General features: G+C 43.0%; 1 protein-coding gene across 2 annotated transcripts in view; it reads right to left on the bottom strand.

The window, feature by feature from the left end:
- The window catches only part of METTL24 (methyltransferase like 24), a 109,390-nt gene that overhangs the window by 71,475 nt on the left and 12,681 nt on the right, over positions 1-25,234 (bottom strand). The window contains exon 2 of one of the 2 annotated variants that reach the window (XM_033418663.2): positions 3,077-3,193. In XM_033418663.2, coding sequence (XP_033274554.2) covers positions 3,077-3,193 — 117 coding nt within the window. The remainder of the gene's footprint in view (positions 1-3,076; positions 3,194-25,234) is intronic. The other variant, XM_004264726.3, reaches the window with a different exon arrangement.

The following is a 25,234-nucleotide window of genomic DNA, read 5'->3' as shown; positions in this document are numbered from 1 at the left end:
ACTTTAAAACGTATTTTTTCTTTTTAAAACAGCAACTGTTGCTTAGATTAATTTCATACTGCAAGCCATGCTTCCTGAAGGCATATGGTTCGGGGGTTGCCATAAAAAGCTGGATCTGGAGCCTTCCTTTAGAACAGAGCACTGGGTTTATGATTTAACTGTTTCTTGTTAGCAGCAGTGTATCGTCTACTCCAGAACTCAGAGATGTAACCATGGCCTTTCACATTAGAAAACAATACCTAGTAAAACTGAGCTTGATGTTATGCCCACTCTACCCAAATACCTTGCTCTGTGCTTCTGTTCCCAAGCTCCTTTGGCCTGGGGAAGTTTACCCACCCCATCTGTCCACCCTGTTAGAGAACACACAGCTCTCTTGCATCCTAGCCATTCACCACTGTGGGCCGGGGGTGGGGGGGCGGTATTTAATTCAGGTTTGACATCCCAGCCAGTGCCTAGCACAGCGTCATACACAGAGCAGGTACTCAACAAATGCCTGCTGAATTGAGGAATGAATAAATCAACTGATAAACATATCAAATGCTAGGACTTGCTGTACAAGCTTGAACACGGATTTGAGGGAAATATATATATATATATATATATATATATATATATATATATATATATATAAAAGCAGTGTAAGAGGATGGAGGTGGAATTTGCTTAAGTACCTACAGAGGGTTTTTTTTTCCCTTGCCCATTATGACTCACTACTGCTAACTGTGAAAATTTTAGGTAATAGTGACTCTAATATTCTGCCAGCTTTGCAGGCTTTCATTGTCAAGATGAGTTCTAAATGAGGCATAAGCTCCCAAAGCAGCCGAAAACTCTGCATTACATAGAGAGGGGGAGGGAGCACTGGTCAGTAGGATTCTGATTAAACCAGTTAGTGTCATCTCTGAAGAGCTCCCACCTGCTGGTCTAGTGACTCGGAAGCACACAAAAGCACAGGACTTTAACTGGGTAAAATGACCTCTGATTGCAAAGCAATTGTGAGGTCTGGAACTTTATCTTGTTCTTTCTAGAGGATGAAAAAGTCTTCTAGCGAGCTTTAACAAGCAACTCTCTATTATTATACTCATCAAGCTGAATAATAATTATATGTCCATTTATCTACCTTCCCGACTAGTTTGTTAGCCACTTGAGGGCAGAAACTGTATTCCCAAGGCCTATGCTCCTGGCACATAGTAGGTGCTCAGTAATACTTGGTTAATAACAATTCTACACTAGTCTTAACAAAGTACAGGCTCACGGAGCTGGGAGGAACCTTAGAAATAATTTGATACAATCTCTTCGTTTTCAAGATCAGAACAGCCAGAGCCAAACAAGCAAAATAACTTGCCCAGGGTCACAACATTGAACTACATCACAGGATGCTTTTTTTAAAGAATTTTTTCCCTCTCAGCCCATAACTCATGGGAAAACTCCAAGAGGGGCTTGAAACAACACTTTCATGCCTCAAGAGCTTCTTCTAAGTTAACATGCCTTTTATAAGTTACAGAACATTAACCTAAAATACATATAAAATAGAATTTAGAGGCTTTCATGTGGTCAATTTATACTGGGGGGTGAAGCTCACAATTCTCAAATTCAACTCATAAATTTAACACCTCTCATTTTTCTCTAGGGCTTTTAAGGGCTTCTTATAGTCATAGTTAAGAGATCCAGCTTCTTATTCTTCGTGTAAAACCAAACTATAAAATTAAAATTTCAGTATTTTAATTGTCTGTGTGAGTCCACCAAATTAATTTGCAGCAGCAAAATAAGATGAAATTATGTAAAGCACAGGGACCAATTTATCATCCCATTACTCATGATGAATTCAACAAGCTTTTACTTCCATGTCTAGGTGACAAATATTAAAATTCCTGGTTGTCTGACTGCATCATATGAGAAATGGGACTTTCTTTTACCCCTAAACTAGCCTTCTAAAATTCCAGAAATATATGCTCTCCCATGGATGAAAAACGGGCTTGGCCGCCAGTGAGGTTTGGGAGGGGAAGTGGGTTGCCAAGAGCGAGTGGGCCAAAGGGAGATCAAAAGACCCAGGGACCCAGGGACCCCCAGTGCCATACCAGCTCCATAGTGCAGCCTCCTCAGCTGCAGCTTCACAGGCAGTCTGAGTTACTAGCACCTCTCAGTTCAGGGCGAAGTTTCCCTCGGGCCTTGATTTTCTTTTCCGTCTCTCTTTCCCCAAGATCAGGCTACTTGAGAATGGAACCTCCTGATTAATGTGTCAAGAGCCATAGACTCTCCTTAAGGGAGGGTCTCTGCCTGCTCGGGTCGCCCGGGCAGGAGCTGCCACAATGTGTTAAGTCACTAATGAAGGCCAGTGCTCAGTAATGATTTAAAGTGCCTTAAGAACAGAGAGTCTTCGGATTCAGTAGCTTCTCTTCCTGCTGCCTGCAAAGCCTCCTTTACTCTCTGGCCTAACGCATCCCTGTCTGCCAAGCTTCTGTGGCAGAAAAGCGAAAAGGCAGACTTCTCCAAATACAAAATGGAATTTGAACCTCCAGATGATGGTTTTGGTTTGTGACACACTGGACTGCCTACTCATGGGCACGAATCTGTCGCTTCACATGGTTTTCCAAAACAATTTTCTAAAGTGGATCTTTAAAACACATCGGCATGAATCATTAAAACATCTCAGGGTGACGATACTCCTGGAAGGGATAAGATGCCGAAGCAGATGGAAGGCATCTATTATATGCCTCTAAGTGAGTGAATATATTTAAGCAGCTAGGCATCAGAAACTCTATCAAGTCCCTATCAGGAGGCACTGAGAAACTCCCCAGCCTTCTTTAAAAGGGAGTGATTAGTGGGACTTCCCTGGTGGTCCAATGGTTAAGAATCCGCCTTCCAATGCAGGGGACTCGGGTCCAACCCCTGGTTGGGGAACTAAGATCCCACATGCCATGGGGCAACTAAGCCCGTGCGCCACAACTACAGCGCCCATGCACCACAACTAGAGAGAAGCCTGTGCACCGCAACTAAGACCCGACGCAGCCAAAAATAAATAAATAAATAAAAATTTTAAGGGGGCAATTAGCGTCTTTTACAGAGTCTCCATACCCACTTGTGCCTGAAACACAACCTGAATGGTGCTGATGTATCTCAGGAACCTCAAGGCTTCTTCATCCAGGGACCGAGCAGGGCCTGCCCAAGGCTGGAGGTCTATATGCCACCGGGGACCCTGTAAGGAGAAAACATAGGTCAGTGTGTAAGGTATCAGGAGCTTGGGATGGGGGTGGGCAGGATGCAGAGCATCAGGGAGGCAAGACTACTAGCCGCCTGCAAAACAAACACGGCTGCACTTTGCGGCAGGGAGTTGGTTCAGAGCTGCTATAGGTAAGGCCACATCAATCACAGGGAGACAAATGAGGCCTGAGAAAGCCCGGCTACCAGATTAAGCAAGAGACTGCAAAAGCTAGAGGGGATGTCTGTTTCGAGCTTCTGATCAAAGGCAAACTCCACTCGACCCCGTCAGGCTCTCTCAGCTGCGGCTTTGTATTACCCGGAGCCGCTACCCGTTGTGGAGAAAACCTCCCCTGCCTACTATGGTTTCCAAGGCTTAGAGCTTCAGAAATAGGTGCCTCCTAGGGGCCAGTTTTGTTGTCATGGTCCCATAATGCCTGAATCCTCAGGGCGCTTGGGCACCTTCCCCCCGAGCAAGCGGGGGGCGGCACCCAGAGTTCTAGACCTCAGTGCACCTGTCATCTGGACCATGCACCTGCCAACAGTCCCTGGAGCTGGCACTACCACGGCTGGCAAGGGTGGCCTTCTAGCACTGTGAGACAACCTCCAGCTTTCAGCTGAGGACATGAGGAGCTCCCAGGAGCAGGGGGATCAGAACCCTAAGCCCCCTTTTACAGCAAGGGTAGAGTGGATGAAGGGTTGGAGGAAAGTAGTGGTGATCTAGAAGAATAAAAAATGGGGACCCCTCCAATCAAAAGGAAGCACTAGTCATAAAATCCTTGCTAGAGCTCAAGTTCCCCGCCTACAGCTGTCACCACCTGGAAACCTCTGGAGGCTCACTGTGATCCCAAAGGCAGAGTACTGCCCAGAGTGTATGATGCGGAAGGGCAGGGGCCTGGGCAGGGAGAAGCCCCAGCAGCTGGCAGGGTGAACATCTAGCGTCAGGAAAGACTCTGGGGGTCTGGGCACAGGGGTTCCTGCAGAGTGGTTAAGATGGGCCCCTAAACCCCATTTTAAGGTGAGGAAAGGGGCAGGGGAGGGTTCTGGGGACAATATAAAGGGACTGTTCATGTACACACATTGTTCTCCAGTCAGGTATTGCAATGGTCTGAACGTCTGTCTCCCACCCCAAATTCCTATGTTGAAATCCTAATGCCCAGTGTGATGATGTTAGGGGGTAGGACTTTGGGGAGGTGCTCATGTCATGAGGGTGGAGCCTTCATGAATGGAATTAGTGCTGTTTTAAAAGAGACTCCTCATAGCTCCCTAGGCCCTAACACCATGTGAGGACACAGAGAGAAGTCAGCCATCTGCAGCCCAGAAGAGGGCCCTCACCAGAACCCAACCACGCTGGCACACCAATCTTGAACGTCCAGCCTCCAGAACTGTGAGCAATAAATTTCTGTTGTTTGTAAGCCAGCCAGTCTGTGGTATTTTGTTATGGCAGCCAGAATAGCCTAAGACAGGTATTATGGCAAGAACTGTCCGTCACCCACAAAGAAATATCGAAACAGGCTAGCCCTGAGGCACTTTAGTACATTTATGGTTTTTTTGCCCCTAAATGGGGTGGCCTAGGTTACTTGAGGTTAAACGGAAAGCAAGGAAGAGCGGGGGGCAAGCAGGTTAGTCAGTGTGGAGCCAAGTGTGTGGGCTTGGGGAAGAAGAGTACGTACACTCTGGCATGAGGGTCAGAGATAAATGCAGACACTTTGTAAGTGGTAAGGCGTTCTTCCAGGTTAGGCATTATGAGACTCTCATCACTGCACCAAGTCCCGAGAACCCACAGTCTTCTTGGCTAGTCAGGTCTGCACTGCCTTACGGTGGCGGAGACCCCTGCAGTCCTCTGGACTGAAAAAACCCTCACTGATTTCCCACAGGCTGTCTTTTCCTCAGGAATCCTTAAGGCAGGGACAGTTTCATGGCCACGCAACCTGCACAGTCTTAGAAGGGCCTGTGTTTGGCTCAGTGCTGACACCCTTAATAATTTTTTAACAAGAGCCTCCACATTCTTATTCTGTGCTGAGCCCTGCAAATTATGTAGTCAGTCTGCCCTGAGGGGCACCTTTTTTTGGGAAACAGTCTTTTCGTATAGCTGTTCCTGTTCTGTGAAGGTTGAGTAGGCAAAGAGACTCCAGTCAGAGAGCCTGAGAACATTAAGTAATGTATCTTCCCAGTTAATGGCTCCCACCCCCTACTTCTTTGTTCCTTCTCTAAATTAGCTGTTGACTAGCATTCAGTCAAACAATACTTATTGAGCATCAGCCACTCTGTGCCAGGCACTGGTCGGCACACGTGGGAACAACACCTGGATGCTCCTGGGAGGTGCTCACAGTCTGGTGGGGGAGACAGATACATACAAGATAAGTTTGACAGGGAAATGCCGAAACGTTAGGGAAAGTCATTCTTTCTGGGAAATTACTTAATTATGAAACCATAAATTATAGACACACTTTAGTACAAACACCTCTTAGTTTTGCTTGGTCACACTCCTTTTGCGTCTAATGACAAAGAGTGTCTTCCCAGGTTGCCGCTGCTGTCAGCACAGCAACACAATGCTGCATGCAAGCTTGTCCAGCCCTGGGGTTTAAAACTCCCCACATGACTGTCATGGAACCCTGACAAGTACCCTGGCACCTGGCCCAGGAGCGTCTTGATGAAAATGATAAAGTTCCCACATTATGGTTTTCCTCTAAATCAGGGATCTGTAAACTTTTTCTATAAGAGGTCAAACAGCAAATATTTTAGGCTTTGCAGGCCATACAGTTTCTGTTGCAATTCCTCACCGCCTGTTGTAGCTCAAAGACAGTAAGTAAACAAATGGTCAGGACTGTGTTCCAATAAAACTCCATTTACAAAAACAGCCAGCAGGCTGGATTGGGCCTGCAAGGCTGTAGTTTGCTGACCCCTGCTCTACTTGATTCTAATTTGGTTGTAGACCAGCCTAGAGGAGAGTGTTTACTTGAAATAATGCAGGAGACACAGATTATGATATCTAGGTTACAAACAACTTTGTCATCTGGGTGACTGGGGAAATATCGGCCAGGTCCCAGCAGGATACAGTGGGAAGAATTTAATAGAGAGACTATTTATAATACAAAGGTGTAGGCAGAGTTTAGGAAACAAATAAGGAGTAATGCAATACCTGTGGCTGGTAGCACCAGGGAGCCCTTACAAACCCTGAGCCTGAAGGAGCAAGGAGGGGGAGGAATTTGTGGAACCCAGAGAGGGAAACTGCACGGAGAAGGTGTTTCATAGAAGAACACAGCCAATCCCATCACATCCAGCCCTATTACATACCCACCCTAACTGTCAAATCGAAGGGGAAGCTAGAGAAGAGGGAGGCTGTGGTTGGCCCACAGGTCAGCCTAGGGGGTGCAGAGCAGGAGGAGCAGGATGGAGAGTGGCTCTAGACAGGCAAGTGGAAGGCCTCCTGCACAGCATCTCTGGAAAGAGGCACTGAGACTTGACCAGGGAGTCATTCATTCATTCAGTGGCCATTTGTGCCTCGTGCCAGGCTCTGGGTTACAATTTAATATAGGACAGAGCTGTGTACACCAATAAATGCAATGAAGTTCTGCAAGAGCTTTGACTGAAATCTCTACAGGGCACAATGGGGTCACGGAGAGAAGTACCCAAGTACCACTCCAAAATAAATGCTAGAGAATCCAAATGTAGATTATAGGAAGCAGTCTCCAATGTGAGAAGTCCAAAACTCTCATTAAGGAGACAACTTAAAAACAGTAGAAGCACTTAACCTGGGCTAACACACGAAAGGAATGTCACAGATCAATAACAGTGAATCCATACGTGACTCAACATGACAAAACTATATAATTATCTTAAGAATCCACAAGCAGTATCCATCTTGCTATCTGATATTTCAGTTTCACTGAGCATTGACCACGACAAAGCTAAACGCGACAGCTGGAATGGTGAATAACGTAAGTTGAGGGGCCTCAGGTGGGGATATAATAGAAATACACAGCAGACAGATGCCCTCAGAAGTGCTCTGGCTTAATGCTTTGGTTGAGCTGTTTAAAAAACATTTCACATAAAGTAATGTTCTCATCGGCATCAGTGTGACAGCAGTTTGTGATTATTTCCCCAAGGAAACCACTAGCTTTTATCATCTCTTCCAATTATCACTTGTCTTGATTCTCTAGTGCACACATCAATATTTGCCCTTCAAAGATCCCACAAACAGAATTCTCTGAGCACCTTAAAATACCCATGGTTGGTGTTTACTAGTACAAGGCAAAAAAACCCATCTTTTTCTTTTAAAAAGATTTTATCATTATGATTTTACCCTCAAACAGTTCCCTAAAATGCCAGCGTCCACTATTAGCCATGTGGTCCAAGTATCAAGTGGCCAGGGCAAGGCTACCCCCCTCACTCCCAGGAGGTGGGAAGGTAGATTCCCAGTCCCTTTTGTCACCCCCACTTCCTCTTCAGGTGGGTAAAGGAGCAGCTTAAGCAGAAGGTGGTGGAGGTACAGTCACTGGGGTCATTGGGGGCTGGTCTGTCTGTCCCTGGCAGGCTTGAGCTGAAACGTCAAATGGAGCATACACAATGCGTTGCCACAGAGAAGCGGCCAGGCTCCTGAGCCCCTGCAGGGGCGGTGGGCAGGGTCGGGGGGCGTTGTCCAATTCCTTTGCAATCTGTGGTCCGGCCCCCTACCTAAACCACCAGGCCAGTCGTTCAAAGGAGACCCTCCCACAACAAAGACAGCCATCCCAGAAAAGGCAGGGTCCCAGGTTTCTGAGGAAAGGCAGCAGCCCCCACCCCTTTTCATCTGTGAAGGATTCATCCTGCACTTCCTCCAGGAAACATGCGTTGCAAAGTGAACTGGTTTCTAACGAGCGGAAATGTTTTGATTGTACAGAAAAAAATTCCAAAAATTAACACTAAGCAAAGGATTCTATACACAACTAACTCATGTTGTTTGAGGGTTATTTTGCAGACATCTGAGCATCTCTTCCCAAAGGGTAAAAAGTGATCGCTGAGTCAGCCCAAGTTGGTGCACAGAGATGATGGATCTGGCTCTAAGGACCGCAGCAAGCACAGCCGTGCGGCTTCCACATATTTTTATAATTTATGACTTCAGCATCAAATTTGTTTCTTGAAAAAAGAAAATGATTCTTTCAAGCCAGAGAAACTGAATTCCAAGATTTTACTAATAAAAGATAATGCAAAAAATAAAGCAATCTTTTAAAATACTCTTTTGCCTACCAGCCTATATGTATGCATATAATAGAAATATATTAACTCAAGACCACAAGCCCCAAGCAAAACTGGTTGCATTAAAAAATATGTATATACATATGTACATATATATATACACACACATATAAAAGCAGAGCCACCCATGACCTGAAAAGAGAATCATCGATTCTGCCTTGTGCAAAAGCTTTCTTTGCCTTGAAATTTGGAACAGCAGCTTCCTTCTTCAGAGGCCGTTTTCCCCACACCCATGAATGACCTCATGCAGGCCACACAGAAATTGTCCAATTAGCAACAGTTCCACCATCAGTTGTACAAGCAAGTTTTGTACATGCATGTTTTTTACTTTCTTTTAAAATAAGAACCAAAGAAGAAGTCTAATGGTCCCACTCCTCTGTGTTTCAATGCTACAGTTCTTTGGGGATGAAATTGTATGATAAGTGATTTAAATAATCAGTTTCTTTATTGTGATGGATAATTGGTAGAGTGTCTGGGATATTTTTACGATGTTTCAATACTCTCAAATGCGCATTCCCACAGCTACTAAGCTCTTGAATGGTTTTAGAACCAGCAATTTTCTGCTGGGAGAGACGGCTAACAATTGATTTTCTGTGCTGTGGTTGTGCCTGTGGAAAAGAACAAGGTTGTGAGTCCTTGACTCAAACTAAACAATACGCTGAGCCTGTGTGATGAGTTGATTTTGGGAAGCCTAAGCTTTCTAGAAAAAAAAAAACAAACTCAAAACAAGCAAAATCTATTTATTTGGCAATTCTGCTGCAATTCTGTGCTAATTAAGAACATCTGTCAGTAGGCAGGAAACAATGATTGAAGGAAATTGTTTGCTCCTTTTTAGAAGGAGAAGGGGGGCTGTGGGAGTTGTTGGGGGAGGCGGAGGCACAAAATGGTACCTGGGCAGAGCATGAATCTAGGTAAGCACCACCACTGTCTTTCTGGAATGCCCTGAGATAACCACAGTTTCTAGGACTTCGCTCGAGTGGGATTAGGGGCTCCCAGAGTCTGTGGGTGGCAGCTCACATGTCTCTCCCCACCAGTCTCATGTAACAGGACTTTCTCTCAGAATCAGTCCTGCTTTGGAAAGAGCAGGGGTCAGTTACACACTTTATGGTAACATTTAAAATTCAGGTACCCCATGCAAAAATTTCATTAAAAAAATTATCTCAGTCTCAGTTCTGGGTAACATGGATAAGCACGCCCGCACCCTGTGTCTGGCACTGAATACGGCAATAAAACCTGGACAGAATGCAGAGGGCAGCCATCTGAGGAATCTGAAAAGTAAATACTGGCAGGCAGATTGAAGGCCAGAACTCAAAAGTACCAGGAACCAGCAGTGAGGTCACCACTGTTTTTCTCCTGGTATCCCCCTCAAGCCCCAACTCAGGCAGCCGCACACTGGATGTGGACATCATTGCAGACCGAGAGCTCCAGGAGAAGCCCTCAAGGGCTCAAGGAGGGAAGGGGTCTCCTAATGCTCAGAGAAAGCAGGGGGCTTCCCCATTTCCCTCTCTCCTTGCATTTCTTTTCCTTCATTCTAGCATCCCAACTCCCAGGCAATCCCACTGCAGTGGTGGAAGCCACAGCAGGAGTCCGCAAGCACCTAAAACTCTGAGGAAAGGGAAGTTTCTTCTCTGATCTGAGGTTGTGGCCCCAAACCCTGCTGAGTATTTTCTCTCTTCTCGGGCAGCTTGGCCTTGGACGTGGACATAGTCATGGGAAGGGTGCCATAAAACACAAGCAGAGCAAAGAGTAACTAAAGTCTAGCCTTTCCAGCCAGAGGTGCAGAAATGCAGGGAGCTAGATAATACGGTCAACCCTCGGTATCTGTGGATGCGGAACACTGGGGATACTGAGGGCCGAACGTACTATGCCATTGTATAAGAGACTTGAGCATCCACAGATTTTGGTATCAGTGCACGTGCTAAAAACAATCCCCTCCCCACCCCAGATACCTAGATACTTGCATCTGCACGTGCATCTGAACCATTAGCGTATCAAAAACTTTGAGAACCAAGCTAACAGACAGACTTCCACCAGGTGCCAGACTGGCCCCTGGTGTCATGCATGTGGGACAGATCTGAAGAACACTGCAAAGATTTTGAAAACAGAACTGATACTGAAACCATAATCCATAGAAGGCTGGCTGGAACTTAAGACCTGAACCCAACCAGGTCAAGTGCCTGTAGAAACAAATATATGGACATTATCTATAGTATTTAAACATGACTCAAGAGTCTCACGATATTACATACAAAATACCCAGGATATAACCCCAAACTACTCAGCATATGAAGAATCAGGAAAATCCCAATTGGTGTGGGGAAAAGACAATCAACATATGCCAATGACATGACACAGATACTGGAATTATTTGACAAAAACTTAAAAGCAACTATTACAGAAATACTCCAAGAAGTAATAGTGTACACTCTTGAAACCAACAGAAACATAGAAAGTCTCAGCAAAGAAATAGGATATATAAAGAGCCAAATGGACATTTCAGACCTGAAAAATACAATAAACAGATGGACTCAATAGCGGAATGAATATAACACAAAAAAGAATCAGTGAACTTGAAGATAGATCAATAGAGAGTATCCAATCTGAACAACAGAGAGAAAACATTATTTGAAAAAGAAATGAGGGCTTCCCTGGTGGCGCAGTGGTTAAGAATCCGCCTGCCAACGCAGGGGACACGGGTTCGAGCCCTGGTCCGGGAAGATGCCACACCACAACTAAGCCCGTGCGCCACAACTACTGAGCCTGTGCTCTAGAGCCCGCGCACCACAACTCCTGAAGCCCGTGCGCCTACAGCCCATGCTCCACAACAAGAGAAGACACCACAATGAGAAGCCTGCGCACCACAAGGAAGAGTAGCCCCCGCTCACCACAACTAGAGAAAGCCCGCACGCAGCAATGAAGACCCAATGCAGCCAAAAACAAAATAAATAAATAAATTTATTTTTTAAAAAAATGAAAAGAGCCTCAGGGACCTGTGGACAATATCAAGAGATCTAACACTCAGTTACTGGAATCCAAGAGGAGGAAGAGAAAGAATGCAGTGCAGAAAAAAATATTTAAAGGTATAATGGCTAAAAGATTCTCATATTTGACATCAGACATAAACCTAAAGATTCAAGAAGCTCAGCAAACCCCTAACAGAAAGACACAAAGAAATCTATGCCCATACACATCTTAATCAAACTACTGAAAACTAAAGACACTGACAACAACAAAAAGCTCAGTCTCTTTAATCTTGTGATAGACTTAATAGTGGGCCAGGGTCCAAATGGCTAGATGGGAAAGGCAGAGCCAGCTGAGCTCAAAAGGGCTTCTTACCCTGAGGTCCCCTCCCTGTCAAGGCCCAGTCCCACCTCCCCAAGTCCATCTGCTAAATGTCTTTGGCAGCAGAAAGCACATATACTGAAACCCAAATCCAGAGCACATTGTGAATCCCTTCCCCATCAATCTGCCTGCCGCCTCTGCAACATTACACAGAGCGTAGGCTGGGAAGCAAGGGAACCAGAAATCAAGTCAACTCTGACAAGAAAAATGCACTATCATTCAAGCAGATAACTTTTAGGAAGAAATTTTTTAAATAAAATAAAAAATAAAAGGACAAGGAGGAATAAATGCTCAGCTCTGGATTTATTCTCTAAGTTATCCTGGTAAGTTGGAAAGAAATGCCAAACTAATTTGAGTTGGGTTTTGTTCTTAAACTGACATCTTTAAATTCACTGTGTTTTCTGTGTGTGGCAAAACAGTTCAAGTCTGGGTGAGATTGAAACACACAAAGGGATGGTGAAGAGAATAAAATATATAATGTATTTTAGGTTTTTATCATTGACAACAGAAAGAGAAGCCAAATTCCTGGAGTAGATCCAGTGAAATGCAGAGGTTTTCATTCATTTTCATGATATAGAAACTATATAACATCTGCATACACAGTAGGCACTCAAATGTCAAATCATGGATCTCACTAGGGTTACACATCAACCATGAAAGGAAGGGAGGAGTTTCATTTGTCTTATGAAAGTAAGATTATACAAGACTGTTTGCCTAAGAAAGCAAAAAGGAATGTAGAAACAGCACTTATCACATTTTTAAGGATTCACTCTCTCTCTCTCTCTCTGGCACACACACACCCCTCCATATACATGCACACTGTATTCAAAACATATAAGTTACCCAGACTTGGGACTCAGAATCTTAGAAGCTTAACATCATCTGAATCAACATCAATCTGTTATGAGGTCATGGATTTACTTCAGTTTGAAAACTCCAGCCAGTTAGTATCCCCCAAGTTATTTACCAGTTCCCAAAACATGACCCTCTCAAAATGGAAGGTCTGCAGGACCCCTATAAACCCATTTCAAGGATTCTTTTTTTTTCTTTTTAACATCTTTATTGGAGTATAATTGCTTTACAATGGTGTGTTATTTCAAGGATTCTTGAATCCTGAGAAGCTGCCAAAGCCAAAGGAGACATGGAGTTAGCAGAGGGCAGGGAGAACAGGAAAACCACCAGGAGGGAGGGAGAGGAATAGAGAAGGGAAACAAGAAAGTGGGGGGCATGAGAGGAAAAGGGGTTGCTCCCCCAATGCCTGCTCAGCAATCTCCATCCTCCCCACAAGTTCACCTGGGACCCAGGGTTGTACAATAAGTGGTACCCAGGACTCTTTGGTGGCTCTCATGAGCCACATGAGTCCTCAAACCTCATGCCAAACCACAAGTCCCCCCCATGGGTTCCCTCAGTGTGATCCTGAGGCTGCCAGTCACGTCCATGCAGATGCCTCCCTAGCCTCTCAGCCTCCGAACCTCTAAAGAGGCTCTGTGGCACAATGTTGAGCAGAAAGCCTGTCAGTGGCAAGGCTCAGTGCTGCTGAGCAGTTTCACAGGGAAAGTGTTTCAGTTCTACAGTCTAAACAAGACATGATTTTTATTACCAAAAAGAATTAAAATGCATCATCCAGCATCACCAAGTGCAGGGAGATGGGGATCATGGCAAGAAGAATGCATCCCAGAGGCCACATCTGAGATGCAGAGCTGCAGCATCCAATAGCCACCCCACAGGCTGACAGGGGGAACAGCAGCTGCATGTGGCACAATGCATAGATGGGACACAAAGCCATCCCTGGAAATCAACCAGACACACTGGATGATGCTTGGGTAGCCTCCTTTGAAAAAGGACGTAGCAAGCAAGACAAGGTGCTCTGCCATGAGTAGGACAGCCGAGGGTGGGTGGGACAGAAAGAGGAAAATGGGGTTCAGGACCCCAGAAAAACCACACACCACGGTTCAAGGGTATCATCAGTTTCCTGATGAGGCTGTCATATCCCACTGACTATAAGCCATCGGTTGCACACAACTATTTATGTATGTATATGTGTACGTGTGTATGTATGCATATATGTGTTTCTCAGTTTTAAGTGTCTGTTCATTCATTATTAACTGTCACCTTTATATTGTCCATATATACTGTCCATATTGCCACTCTCTGGCCCTTTTGATTATGATATAGTATCTGGTAGCCTAAGTGAATCCTACTGACAATTAGAGATAAGACTCTGGTTCTGGGACATTCCTCACATGATTCTATATTTATAGAACATTTTTCTGTCTGAGTGCACTGTAAGTTATAGTGTCTGACAAGTAGAAGCAGCCCAATAAATGTTTCTTTTTCATCTGTGGGAGGCTGCCAGCAGTGTAAAACAAGGCAGAGAGAGAGCTGGCTGGACAACTCTGGAACCAAAAGCACTTTAAGCTTCAAACCTAAATGGAAGCTTATCATTAACTGGCCCTTTTCAGGAACACGAAGAATTGCCGAAGGAAGCAGACCTTTTCGGAGGTCAATTATTACCGGGTTTGTAACTCTCTGAACTGAGAGTTCTTTGGTGAAAGAGAAAGGGACTCTCAAAGGTTAGAAGTGAAGCTGCCAAAGTGTCATCTGACCTTGGCCCAGTCCCCTTTCCCCATCTCAAACTGGAAATAACAAGAGTAAAGGGGACAGATTGTAAAAATAAATACAGCAGATCTAAACTGATGAAAAATGTTGACCATATTTCTTAATTGTATGAGAAAGGAGCACTAACACTCCTTGCATTAAAGAAAAACAAGCAAACTTCCATCCACAGGAAGAGCTTTAAAAATAAACAAGTTATAGAATTCAGAAGACAGAAACTATTTCTAGCCTTAAATTTTATTTGTTTCATACTAATAGAGAATTACTGTATTCTAAAAGACCTAAAGAGTGATCTAGACCAACTCCTTTATATTATAATTGAAGAAAATGAAGCTTAGAGACGTGAAGTGACATACAAGTCACATAGGTAGGAGGAGGAGGGCTGTGACTTGGACCCATACCTCTAGGCTGCTAGTCCCATCGTTGCTCTGCTACACCATGCTGCCTTCATCCCAGGTCCAAGAGTTTTATCTTCCCCATATCTAGTTTTACTGTTAAGACAGACATTTTGGGCTTCCCTGGTGGCGCAGTGGTTGAGAGTCCGCCTGCTGATGCAGGGGACACGGGTTCGTGCCCCGGTCCAGGAAGATCCCACATGCCATGGAGCAGCTGGGCCCGTGAGCCATGGCTGCTAAGCCTGCGCGTCCGGAGCCTGTGCTCCACAACGGGAGAAGCCACAACAGTGAGAGGCCCGCGTACCGCAAAAAAAAAAGATAGACATTTTACGCCCAAGAGCAACTTAGAAGGGATTCCCAGGTGAAAACCACAATGGCTGTCTTGCACTTACACACTCATTGATGCAAGGGGTAACAAACTTATGAAATTCTTCATCCATAAGATGTGGAATATACTAAAAAATTCACCAGTGGCTCTGAAAATGTCATGGACTATGAATCCTCAGTGAGTTAAAAAGGAGGATTAGAAAAGATTCAGGCCTCTCTGATGAATGGCAATGGTATATCTAAGTTGAGGCAAGGGCATCTTGAGTCCCTGAATGACAGCAAGAAGGTGAGATCTTGCCTCTCACCTCCCTCCCCAACCCACACTGGGAATATAGCATGAGTGATAAATATTTCTTCTTTTAACCTACTGAAATTTTGATGATGTTTGTTACTGCAGTATAACCTAGCCTATTCTGACTGATACAGGTCCCTAAAAGGCACTGGGTAAAAGATGGTTATCATTATTATAAATGCATCCCCACAGAACCTTCCCAATGCCATGCCGTCAAGGACTGAATGGTAGGCTAGAATGGATGATTGGTCTTATGGAGATTCTCCCATAAGAAAAAAAAGGAAGTGTAACCAATGACAATTCATTGCCAAGACAAGACTCAGGGAAGTTAGGAAGTGCTCAGATAAAGACCATAAGGACACTGATTACAAAACAGATCCTACTCTCTGGTCTGTTTCCTAAAAGCATCTTGCCCCTAACATGCCAGGCCAGGCCTTTTCCCTCCTACCCAGAATTCTCTGCCTTATTCCCTAGTCAGTTCAAATTCCACTTATTCTTCTGGATCCAGTTTTAGTCCCACATACTTCCCCCAAATTTCCTAATCACTCAAGCCTCTACTATACACAAAATAAACTATGCAAAGCTGGATCTTCAGCAACTATTGCTTGTACTTCTCATTTATACTAAATCAGATGTTTGCTATAATTTGTTTCAAGTGTGTCAATCTTGTTTCTCAAACCAGACTACAAGCCTTGTGAGGACACCATGTGTTTTATTTCTTTTGCAGTCCCCCAGAGATATTATTCCAAGGGACATTTTTACATTGATTTAAATGCCAGGGAGGAAAGAACATGATAGCATTCTTAGGATTAAGGACAATTTTTTTATTACTTTTGAAGAAAGTAGGGAAATTCACTAGCTGGGCTCTATAGTAATATCTTAATCTAGCTAAATATAAATACTATTTATTGAGGTGGAAATAAATTATTATCAACCTTAAATGTCTTTGATTCAAATTAAAATAAAAACAGAGATGACAAGTTTAGCAGGAATTCTGACAGAAACTTTAAGAAAGCATTGTTGAAAAAAAAAGAAAGCAAGCATTGTTGAGAATTTAAGCCATTTCATTCAAAATTAACATTTGTTTTGGTACATATGTACAATGGAATATTACTCAGCCATAAAAAGAATGAGATAATGCCATTTGCAGCAACATGGATGGACCTAGAGATTATCATACTAAGTGAAGTAAGTCAGACAGAGACAAATTATATGATATCACTTATATGTGGACTCTAAAAAAACTGATACAAATGAACTTACTTATGAAACAGAAATAGAGTCACAGATGTAGAAAACAAACTTATGGTTAACAGGGGGTAAGGCGGGGAGGGATAAATTGGGAGATTGGGATTGATATATACACGCTACTATATATAAAATAGATAAATAGGGCTTCCGTGGTGGCGCAGTGGTTGAGAGTCCGTCTGCCGATGCAGGGGACGCGGGTTCGTGCCCCGGTCCGGGAAGATCCCACATGCTGCGGAGCGGCTAGGCCCATGAGCCATGGCCGCTGAGCCTGTGCGTCCGGAGCCTGTGCTCCGCAACAGGAGAGGCCACAGCAGTGAGAGGCCCACGTACCACAAAAAAATAAAATAAAATAGATAACTAATAAGGACCTGCTCTATAGCACAGGGAATTCTACTCGATACTCGGTAATGGCCTATATGGGAAAAGAATCTAAAAAAGAGCAGATATATGTATATGTATACATGATTCACGTTGCTTCACGTTGCTGTACACCTGGAACTAACACAACATTATAAATCAGCTATACTCCAATAAAAATTTTAAAAAATATTCAGAGATCCTGCAGATTAAGGGGAGGCTCCTGATGTCGTGGGTTAAAGAAGTAATTTTTCATCTCTGGAGACTTGGGTTCAAACCTCACTGAACCCACAAGAGAAAACAGGTTTTGTGACCTCAGTCCATCCCGCAATTTGTCACCATCCAGCAGAAGCAAAATCCTTCCTGAAAGCCATTAATCAAAGAAAGTGGAGTCATCAGAGCTTAGGATTTATGGGATGTGGGTAAGCTAAGAGGCTACAGGTGACACTGTCAGCCTAGTTAGAAATGGGATCTAGGACACAGGCTCAAAGGTGGATAAAGGTACAGATGATAACATTGCCTATACTTTCACTTCCCCCTCCTCCACCTCTGGCAACCATCCATCTACATTGTATCTCTGGAGCTTTACCCATTCTGGACATTTCACATAAATGGAATCATACAATGTAAAAAAAAAAAAATTCTGTTAAATCAAAAGAAAAAATTTAGAGATTCTGAAGGTAAAAAAAATTAACAATTGTTTTGATAGAAGGGTAAGCTGGGACAAAGTGAGAGAGTGGCACTGACATATATACACTACCAAATGTGAAATAGCTAGCTAGTGGGAAGCAGCCGCATAGCACAGGGAGATCAGCTCGGTGCTTTGTGACCACCTAGAGGGGTGGGATAGGGAGAGTGGGAAGGAGACGCAAGAGGGAGGGGATATTAAAAAATTTTTTTAATTAACATTTGTTTTGATAGATTAAAAGGTTAATTAATATTTATATACTGGTTATAAAATTTAAGTTAAATCTGTACATATTCTATATCTTGAAATCAGTTAGCTTTTATCCAAATCTATTTGTTAACAAGAGCACAGAGCTTTTCTATAAAATTGAACGTTTTTTTTCATAATTCTAAAGATTGTTGGCATGTAACCTTGAAACTATAAATATTTGTTATTGTAAATTTTGTTAAATGCAGAAAAATTAAATGCTCAGGTAAAGGTGAAAACTATGTTTGCCATGGGAGGTTGATTCCACAGAGCCTTGTAGAGATTGACCTTCTGCTCATAACTGCCCTGATCTAGTTCTAATCATTCAATCTGTACAACAATGCTGTGTAGATCCTCTTTTTTTAAATTAATTTATTTATTTATTTATTTTTGGCTGCGTTGGGTCTTTGTTGCTGAGGGTGGGCTTTCTCTAGTTGCGGCGAAAGGGGGCTACTCTTTGTTGTCAGTATTTACTCTACCTGTGTACTCCTGCTGCTACCAGTTTAGTCATATTTTTACCAGGAGTCATTTGATTTGTTCCCAAACCAGTTTATATCAGTTGTACAAGTTACTGAAATTATATAATTTAATTAAAATTTAGGTAAAATGATGAAATTGTGCACAGAAAGAAAACGGGTTCTCTTTTCTATAAAAACCAAGTCGAGAAAAGCTAGGTGCTCTTTTTAAATACTGTTGCGGGTTAGGCATGGGTGAAGTAACTGTAAAAGAGAATAACAAAATCACTAAAATCTAGAGATGTTCGGCACTCAGATTGCTTCACAAGTGTCAAATTCTTGCTCTACTTTAAAGAAACCAAAACTGAAAATGGTGGGTTATGCAGTTCATGGGTTTTTGCAAGAGACCAGAACTCCAGCAGGGGCTCATACTCAGAACAAAAGACTGGCAAAAGAATGCACTTGCATATGTTTTAAGTTAAAATAGGCTGTGTGTATGTATACTTTTGGGGATTCTCTATTTTAACCACCTTCTATGTAACTAACCAATTACTGTGAACTGGTGACTATGGATATGGGCCCACTTGCTAATTATATCGTTTTAGAGATTCCATAAGTGCATAGTTAGAGAGTGCAACGTTACCAATTAGCTTAGATGCTGGACTAACGATGGTGAATAGCTAGAGAAATATAAACATAAAGCAGGACTGTAAACAAGGCAGAAGACTGGAAGAGATGACCCATAACATAATAAACATAAGCTTCTCAAGAAGCTATGAATTTTTCTGCCTTAAAAATTTTTTTTAGCATTCAATATTTTAACAGCATGGAACATGCACTTATTTACAAATGAAAAAACATAAAAATCAATACCAGGGAGGAACCATTGGCTGCTATTCTGAAAACAAAACCTGGCTCTTCTTCAAGGTGTAGCCTGAGACCCCGGAGAGCAGAAGAGGCCATCAGTAGGATTGGTAATACCTCTCAGCACCATATCTCAACACCAGGCCTCACCTGTGCTGGTCCCGACTCTACAGGCTGTTAACCAGGACTCCGAGTTCTACCTTCTGAGGAAGCTCAGCCCAGCCAGCAGTGAGATGATTCCAGCAGACAAAAGCCCATCACACGGGGGCACCCCTCAGTTAGAGACGAACACTAGTTATTGAAACATTTATCCCAACTTTAGGAATCAACCGTCCCAACCATAATGGAACCTGTCTTAACCCAGCACTCACACCTCCCTCAGGGAGGAGGTCTGGGGTATGGGAGGCTGAGGCATTTGTATTCTGAAAACGCCATGAATGATTCTGATCCACTCTCAAAAGAAGAATTTTTGTGAGGCCCATGAACCCCCTGAAATCACCTGTAAACAAATGTGTATGCAAACAGATGTTCAGTATTCTGGAATGCTTATCCATAGCTTTCATCTAATTGTTTTCATCAAATTTTCATAACTCAAAAATTGTGAAGACTCATTGTTCTGAACTTGATTCTAGTCTTCACCTCACTAGTTGTCTACACAATCCTGAGGAAATCTGAGAAGCTGAAGACAAGCATTCCCTGTACAGAGCCTTCCTGTTATATTTCTCTTTTTTGCTCTAATTTTTTTTCCTCCAAACTCCAATCTGTTCCTATTTCTTCACTTCTATTTTTAAATTGAAAATTTTTGGCTTCAAAATAACTATAATCTAAGAACTCCTCCAATAAAAGACACAGAAAATTAAATTTCCAATTTCCCTTACTCCACTTCTCCCACTCTTTTTTTTTTTTTGCGGTACGCAGGCCTCTCACTGTTGTGGCCTCTCCCGTTGTGGAGCACAGGCTCCAGACGCGCAGGCTCAGTAGCCATGGCTCACGGGCCTAGCCGCTCCGCGGCATGTGGGATCTTCCTGGACCGGGCACGAACCCCTGTCCCCTGCATCAGCAGGCGGACTCTCAACCACTGCGCCACCAGGGAAGTCCTCTCCCACTCTTGTATGGTTTTGTTACTGAAACTTTTTTTAAAACCTTAAGAGAACTTTTGCTCTGTTTTTCCTATTAGGTTAATGACTTGACCAAACATATGTGCCTTTATTTTAATTATCAGCATCCTGGCTTGCCTATATTTTTAAAATAACAAATTATACATAGAGATAGTACTCATAACAAGGAAGGATACAATGTTGTATGTGTTAAACAGGCTCCGATCTGTGCTGGTGGTTTGCTTTTATAAGTAAGAACATTCTCTGTCCAGGAGGAAGGCCTAGGCACTCAGATTTTCCAAAACAATTCTCTGTATCCAGGGTACCCAAAGAAATTCAAGCACTTCAGTTTCAAAACTCAGTTTCAAAACTCAGGAGCTGTCTGCTCCTGACTGAGGTTAATGTCCTCTAAGTGCACATTAGTTAAATAAGCCATTTTTTACTATTTCTGTACAAAATGAATATTCACTATTCAAAAGAACATGACCTATCATAATTATATAATCAGTTCAAATTTGTTCTTAAGTAATGTAAGGCATGCTTGAAAATTCCAACCTGATAAAATAGCTAAAAGTAAGCTTTAAAATACATTATTTGGGGCTTCCCTGGTGGCGCGGTGGTTGAGAGTCCGCCTGCCGATGCAGGGGACATGGGTTCGTGCCCGGGTCCGGGAAGATTCCACATGCCGCGGAGCAGCTGGGCCCGAGAGCCATGGCCGCTGAGCCTGCGTGTCCGGAGCCTGTGCTCCGCAATGGGAGAGGCCACAACAGTGAGAGGCCCGTGTACCGCAAAAAGAAAAAAAAAATGTTAAAATACATTATTTGACTTGGAAAATATCTAAGAAGTCTTTGTATCAAACTTAACATCTACAATAGTCAACTATTTTTCTGAGATCCAGACTTCAGCATGGAGGTAGCCATAGTATATAGTAGAAACAATACTAAATATGACCTCAGCCAACTTGGGTTATAATCTCTATTTACCTTGAACTAATTATTTAAACAGATTCTTTCTTGGTGGGATGGAAATAACAGCCATCTCACTTATAAAGCTACTATGAGAGCCACTTGGGGTAACATCAGAGCAAGCCTTTGGAAGGTGGGGAGAGTTGTATAAAAGCAAGGTATTGGTATAACTGCTGTTCCCTTTAACACAAATGCCCTCCAAAATGTATAAGATGCTCCCTGCACACAAGTCATTATGAATGAGGTGACAAGGGTCCTGTGGGTGAAAGTGAGAAAAAGAAAGAGCCAAGGTAACTGAAGTCCTAAGCAGAAGAACTCACTCCTAGAAGAGGTGCAGTGGGCTGACCCGTGCTCGGCCACCTCTTTTGACAAACCCCTGGTGCTCTGGGTCAGAGCTCTGCACAAAAAAACTGATGCACTAGGAGGCCAGCAAGCTCACAGTGATGGCAGCTTCAGCTTCCCCCTTATCTGGCAAACAGCCGGCTCCTGGATTCCTAATGTACGGCTGCTTGTGTCTGATTCTGCAATGCGTCTGCCACGCCTGGGGAGCTGATGGGAGAGTGAGCACCATGCAGTTCACCAGTAGCCAAGTGACCACTCCTGAGAGGCCAAGCCAGGTACTTCCTAGAGAAGCAAGCATGTGGACTCTGCCCTTCTGTTGAGCACACCCATGCCAATTAGTGAGCACCATCAGGCTGGGGTCCCAGGGCTCTCTCACAGTTAATTTACCTTTATCCAGACAGAGCAAAGCATGTGGTTTCACACCTGCCATTTATTCCATGGGCTTCTGAGAATTTTTTTTAACTGAGATATAATTCACACACCCTAAAATTTACCATTTTTAAGTGAACAATTAAGTGGCTTTTAAACATATACATGGATTAGGCAACCATCACCACTAATTCCATAATATTTTCATCACCGCAAAAAAAAACCATTTCCAGTAGCAGCCATTTCACATTCCCCTCTTCCCCCAGCCCCTTAGCAAACACTAATCTACTCCTGTCTCTATAGATTGGCCTATTCTGGTTATTTCATTAAAATGGAGTGATGCAACATGTGGCCTTTTGTGACTTTTTTCTCTCACTTATCATGTTTTCAAGGTTCATCCACATCATAGCATGTATCAGGACTTCATGCTTTTTATAGGTGAATAATATTCCACCATACAGATATACCACATTTTGTGAATGCATTCATCATTTAATGGAAATCTGGGTTGTTTCCAACTTATGGCTATTATGAATAGTGCTGCTGTAAACATTCATTTATACTATTCAAACAAGTTTTGTGCAAACATGTTTTCAATTCTCTTGGGTATGTTCCTAGGTGTGCCATTTCTAGGCACTCTTGAACCCTAAAGTTCAAGTTAGCACCCTCTATGTAAACTAATTTCCATGGCAGACAGAAGGAAATATAGTTCACCAGGGACCCCAAAAGCCAAAAGAAGTAATGAAGACACGTATGAAGGAAAAAGGAAGTTCTGCATGAAGCAACATATTACTGTTCCCAAAATGTCACTAGTAATATATTTCCCCTATATCACAAAACAGCAGTAGCCACAGCCAGGATGAGGGGACCAGCACTGGACATAAGCTGGCACAATCAACAGGTAATGAGTGCTTACTACATACATCCAAGGCACTGTGCTGAGCACATTATACAGACTGTCTAATAGTAGAGAGGATGTAGGAAACATGATTTTTGTTGTTGTTGTTGCTGTTGGTTTGCGGTATGCGGGCCTCTCACTGTTGTGGCCTCTCTCGTTGTGGAGCACAGGCTCCGGACGTGCAGGCTCAGAGGCCATGGCTCACGGGCCCAGCCACTCTGCGGCATGTGGGATCTTCCTGGACTGGGGCACAAACTCGTGTCCCCTGCATCAGCAGGTGGACTCTCAACCACTGCGCCACCAGGGAAGCCCAGGAAACATGATTTTTTAAAACAAACACTGATTGCAACCAATTCTGCTTTCCTGCCAGAGTGGTATAATTCATCTCTATGCCAGGCCTGGAAGGAGAGGAGAAAACTAAACTGCCTGAGTAAGAAAATGACATGCATTTGGGATTTGTTTGCTGTAAGTTCAAGAGAATAGGATGGGAAGTGATGGTCTGAAGGCTTGAAAAATGGAAGAAAGGGATTGATGTGTAGATAAGAGAAGGCAGGATCGATCGTATAGGAGCCTAAGAAGAAAAGACAGCCAGTAAGAAATTCCCAATGGGCAAGAAATCTTTAATCAATTTTAAGTTGAATTTGTTTGGAACTTCACTAACATCTCTATTACCCTAAGACCTTCACCAATGCCTGCATCATTCTGGGGGATAAAAGAAGTGGGCAGAGCAGAACAGAGAGGAGACAGCAGTGGCCAGAGGTAAAACACTTAGCTAGGAGAGTGATCAGAAAATGTAAGCCCCAGATATTATCAGAACATTGAGGGGAGGAAAGGTACTGGACCTCTCACAGCACACGGCTCAAACCATTTTAAGTATTAAACAAAGAGTGAACCCAGAAGCTGGAAAAAATATGGTCATCTGACTGTCACAATATAATCTCAACAAATCTACATGTGTGTTAGAAAAGGTGGGTAACAGGCAGTAGTAAGCAAACACCAGGATTTAAACCATTTTAACATTCACTGCATGGCAGTGGTCTCAAAACAAAGACCTTGGATAACTATGATGACATTCCCATGAATGGTTACAGAGGACCAAAACATATTCTCAGTATCCCTGTTGGAAGCTAGGACCATTCTTCTCATGTTGAGGATGGCAAAACTCTAGCACAAGAGTCTCGTGGACTCGACTGAGGCAAGTGTAGGTTGCCCTGAGGCTATTTCCACAGCAGGGGTTGGCAAATGTTTTCTGTAGAGTCAGATAGTAAATATTTTAGACCTTGCGGAGCCAAGAGGCAAAATCAAGGATATTAAGTAGATTCTTACATAATAAGAGAGAAGATAAATTTCTACATTTTTATTGATAAAATTCAACATATAATAAAAATTGTGCAGAATGTTTTGTAACATAGATATACTATATTACTTTTGGATAGTATTTTGCTTCACTGGGGTTCAAAGTCAGTGTTTCCTAACATCAAGTCAACTGAAAATGTTTATCTTATAAAAACCATTCTTTACTCATGGGCCATACAAAAACAGGTACAGGCTGGATGTGGCTTCAAATCTCTGTAGTATAGTCACTGTTGTCTGAAGCAAAGTCAAGACTGGGAGCTCTGTTCCAAGAGTCTGTGGTGTAAAACCCTGACTGAGAAATTAAGAGATCTGGAGGGGGCTTTAGAAAAGCTCTTGAAAGATCCAAATGTTCCTCAAACACATTGGTCTAGTACCCCAGCGGATTGAAATAACCGTTTTTCAGCCCTATTTACTAAGCACCTGCTTTGTGCTAATGCTATCATAGTCTCTGGGGATAGAGTGGTGAGCAGAACAGATGAGCCCCTACCTTCATAGGAGATGAAACTGCAAACAAGAATTAGAGAAGGAAAAAATATCAGAGAGTGGGAATGCCATAGAGAAAATAAGAGAAGGTATTAGAAGAGCAACTGGGATAGGGAGCTACTTTGGATAAAGTAGTTTAGTAAGGAGTTCCTTTTCCTCGACATTCTTATCAATCTTTGTTTTATCAGACATTTTGCACTGTTCCAATATGACTGGGGGTGAAAATAATCCCACTGTGTTTTGATTTGCTTATTCTGCTTATTGGTAGGATTTATCATCTCTCTGCACTCACACTCTCTCTTTCCATATTATAATTATATTATATTGTTATTTGATAGTTATATATGTGTTATATATGTATGTCTTCCAGGTTCCCTCTTCTGTTAACTCCTAGTTAATGCCCTGTTTGTTTTACTGTTCAGTTGTTTATCTTTTTTCTTATTGTTTTGTTGGGTTTT

Source organism: Orcinus orca, chromosome 12 (assembly GCF_937001465.1).
Source record: "Orcinus orca chromosome 12, mOrcOrc1.1, whole genome shotgun sequence".
NCBI lineage: Eukaryota > Metazoa > Chordata > Mammalia > Artiodactyla > Delphinidae > Orcinus > Orcinus orca.
Note: the sequence above shows the minus strand (reverse complement) of the source record. Positions and strands in the feature narration are given on the sequence as shown.